Source organism: Condylura cristata, unplaced genomic scaffold, assembly GCF_000260355.1.
Source record: "Condylura cristata isolate star-nosed mole 26May11 unplaced genomic scaffold, ConCri1.0 scaffold00048, whole genome shotgun sequence".
NCBI lineage: Eukaryota > Metazoa > Chordata > Mammalia > Eulipotyphla > Talpidae > Condylura > Condylura cristata.
Genome location: NW_004567149.1, coordinates 1835515 through 1837194, shown reverse-complemented (window position 1 = coordinate 1837194; position 1680 = coordinate 1835515). Strand labels below are relative to the sequence as shown.

The 1680-nt window shown below is 44.6% G+C and overlaps 1 protein-coding gene across 1 annotated transcript in view; it reads left to right on the top strand.

The window, feature by feature from the left end:
* Positions 1-310: 310 nt before the first annotated feature.
* Positions 311-1680, top strand: part of LOC101628894 (zinc finger protein 39) — a 23269-nt gene continuing 21899 nt past the window's right edge. The window contains exons 1-2 of the mRNA XM_012734162.1: positions 311-374; positions 1390-1541. Coding sequence (XP_012589616.1) covers positions 1527-1541 — 15 coding nt within the window. The 5' untranslated portion in view covers positions 311-374; positions 1390-1526. The remainder of the gene's footprint in view (positions 375-1389; positions 1542-1680) is intronic.

Sequence of the window (1680 nt, the reverse complement as noted above, 5' to 3'; positions counted from 1 at the left end):
AGCAGGAGGGAGGAGTGTAAGGAAATCGCTTCTCTAGGGACAACTCAGACCCCTCCTTTTCCTCAACACCCAGATACAGTTAACACGTCCCCTTAGTTTCCGAGGGTTCCGCCTACGGGTCGTCTCTGAGCGACGAAACCCACCCGCTAAAGAACTGACGTTTGTAGGCGCCTCGGCTGTGCACAGACTTCTGGGAAATGTAGTCTTGATCGGCTATGGTGCTTCCTCATAGGGCCTCAGAATGGACTTCCGGTTTCTTCTGCGCATGTGCAACTCCCTTCTCCGCCCCCTTTCCCGGAAGTTCCGGTGCCGTCGGTCGTGGTGCTGCTGCCGCGGATTTCTGAGTGGATTTTGTCTCTGAAGGTGGTTGTGAGGTGAATGGGATGGAGAGGAAAGGTGGGTGGGTCCTGAGTGCAGGTGTGGGGTGAGGGGGACACGAGTAATTTGAACAGGCGCGCAGCAGGGAGGGAGCAGACAGGTGGGTTAGGCGCAGGAATAAAAGTTGGGTATTGTGGGCAACCTGCAGGGCAACACGGGGCTCACGTCCTCATAATTGACTTTTTTCATGCTTTTTAGTAGTTCTAAGTGTGACTGTAAAGTGCTGTTGATAGTTATTTGTCACGTAATTTAAAGAATTTCTCGCGCACATGATTTTTTAGCGACAGAGTGTGGAGAACTACATGGATCATTGAACATTTTCTGTGTTAAGATCTGACCCAATCTAGGGCTTTTAAAGTTCGCGCCCAACCATTCATTACTGAAAGTTGGATGTTCTGCAGTTGGAGCTGGTTCCTCCCACCAGTTGCTCTGGGTTGTGTTGCCAGGGTGACATGTGAAGGTGTAGTTACTTGGTGCCTTGACTGCGGCTGGTTGGGTAAGAATTTCACTTCCTTTTTGGTGCATTTATCAGGGCTGTCGCTGATAGCCAGCTAACCCCCCGGTATCTTCCCAGGCTGTCAGTGTCCCAGAAGGCAAGTATCCCTGGAAAATTCCTCCCCACCACCCCCATGCCCATATGCAGTTTCCCTTAGGCCAAGCAAGTTCAATGTTAAAGTCCGGGTCATTATCAAAGGCGATTTACAAGGGAATGAATCCAGTCCTTGGAAGACTTTTCTGGGACAGTTTACCCCGAAATTTTACATTATGAAAAAAAAAAAGTACATTACACACATCTTTACCTGGAATATTATGGTGAAAAGAGATCTTAGCATCTGAGAAATTTTTAATTTTTAGACTAAACTATTTTAAATTAGGAAATATGACTTAAATAGCTTATGGGTCAATAAAACAGTAAGTCTGAATCATATCATAAATGGACTTGTGGATCCCATTTTAAAAGTGTAGACACTGTTTTCACCCAGAACTGTCTTTCACTTTTGTCTTTTCCAGGTAATGTGGAGAGCAGTTTGGACAGGAGACTGTAGAATCTAGGTGCAAGCTACCACAGTTCTTTCCGTCCTGGACTCCATTTGCTTCTCCCAGGTCTACTTCCAGAGTCTTTCACACATTTCTGAGAGCAGCAGACAATGAATAAATACCTAGTGAGTTTTTTTTCCTTTAGCTTTATTTTATGTTGACTTTATGTACTTTCATAGTTTTTAAATTAAAATGGAAAAGTAGAAATATGTAAATTTTGCTTGAAGTAGCATACATCAACAAGATAAAAATGTCGTTTAGATA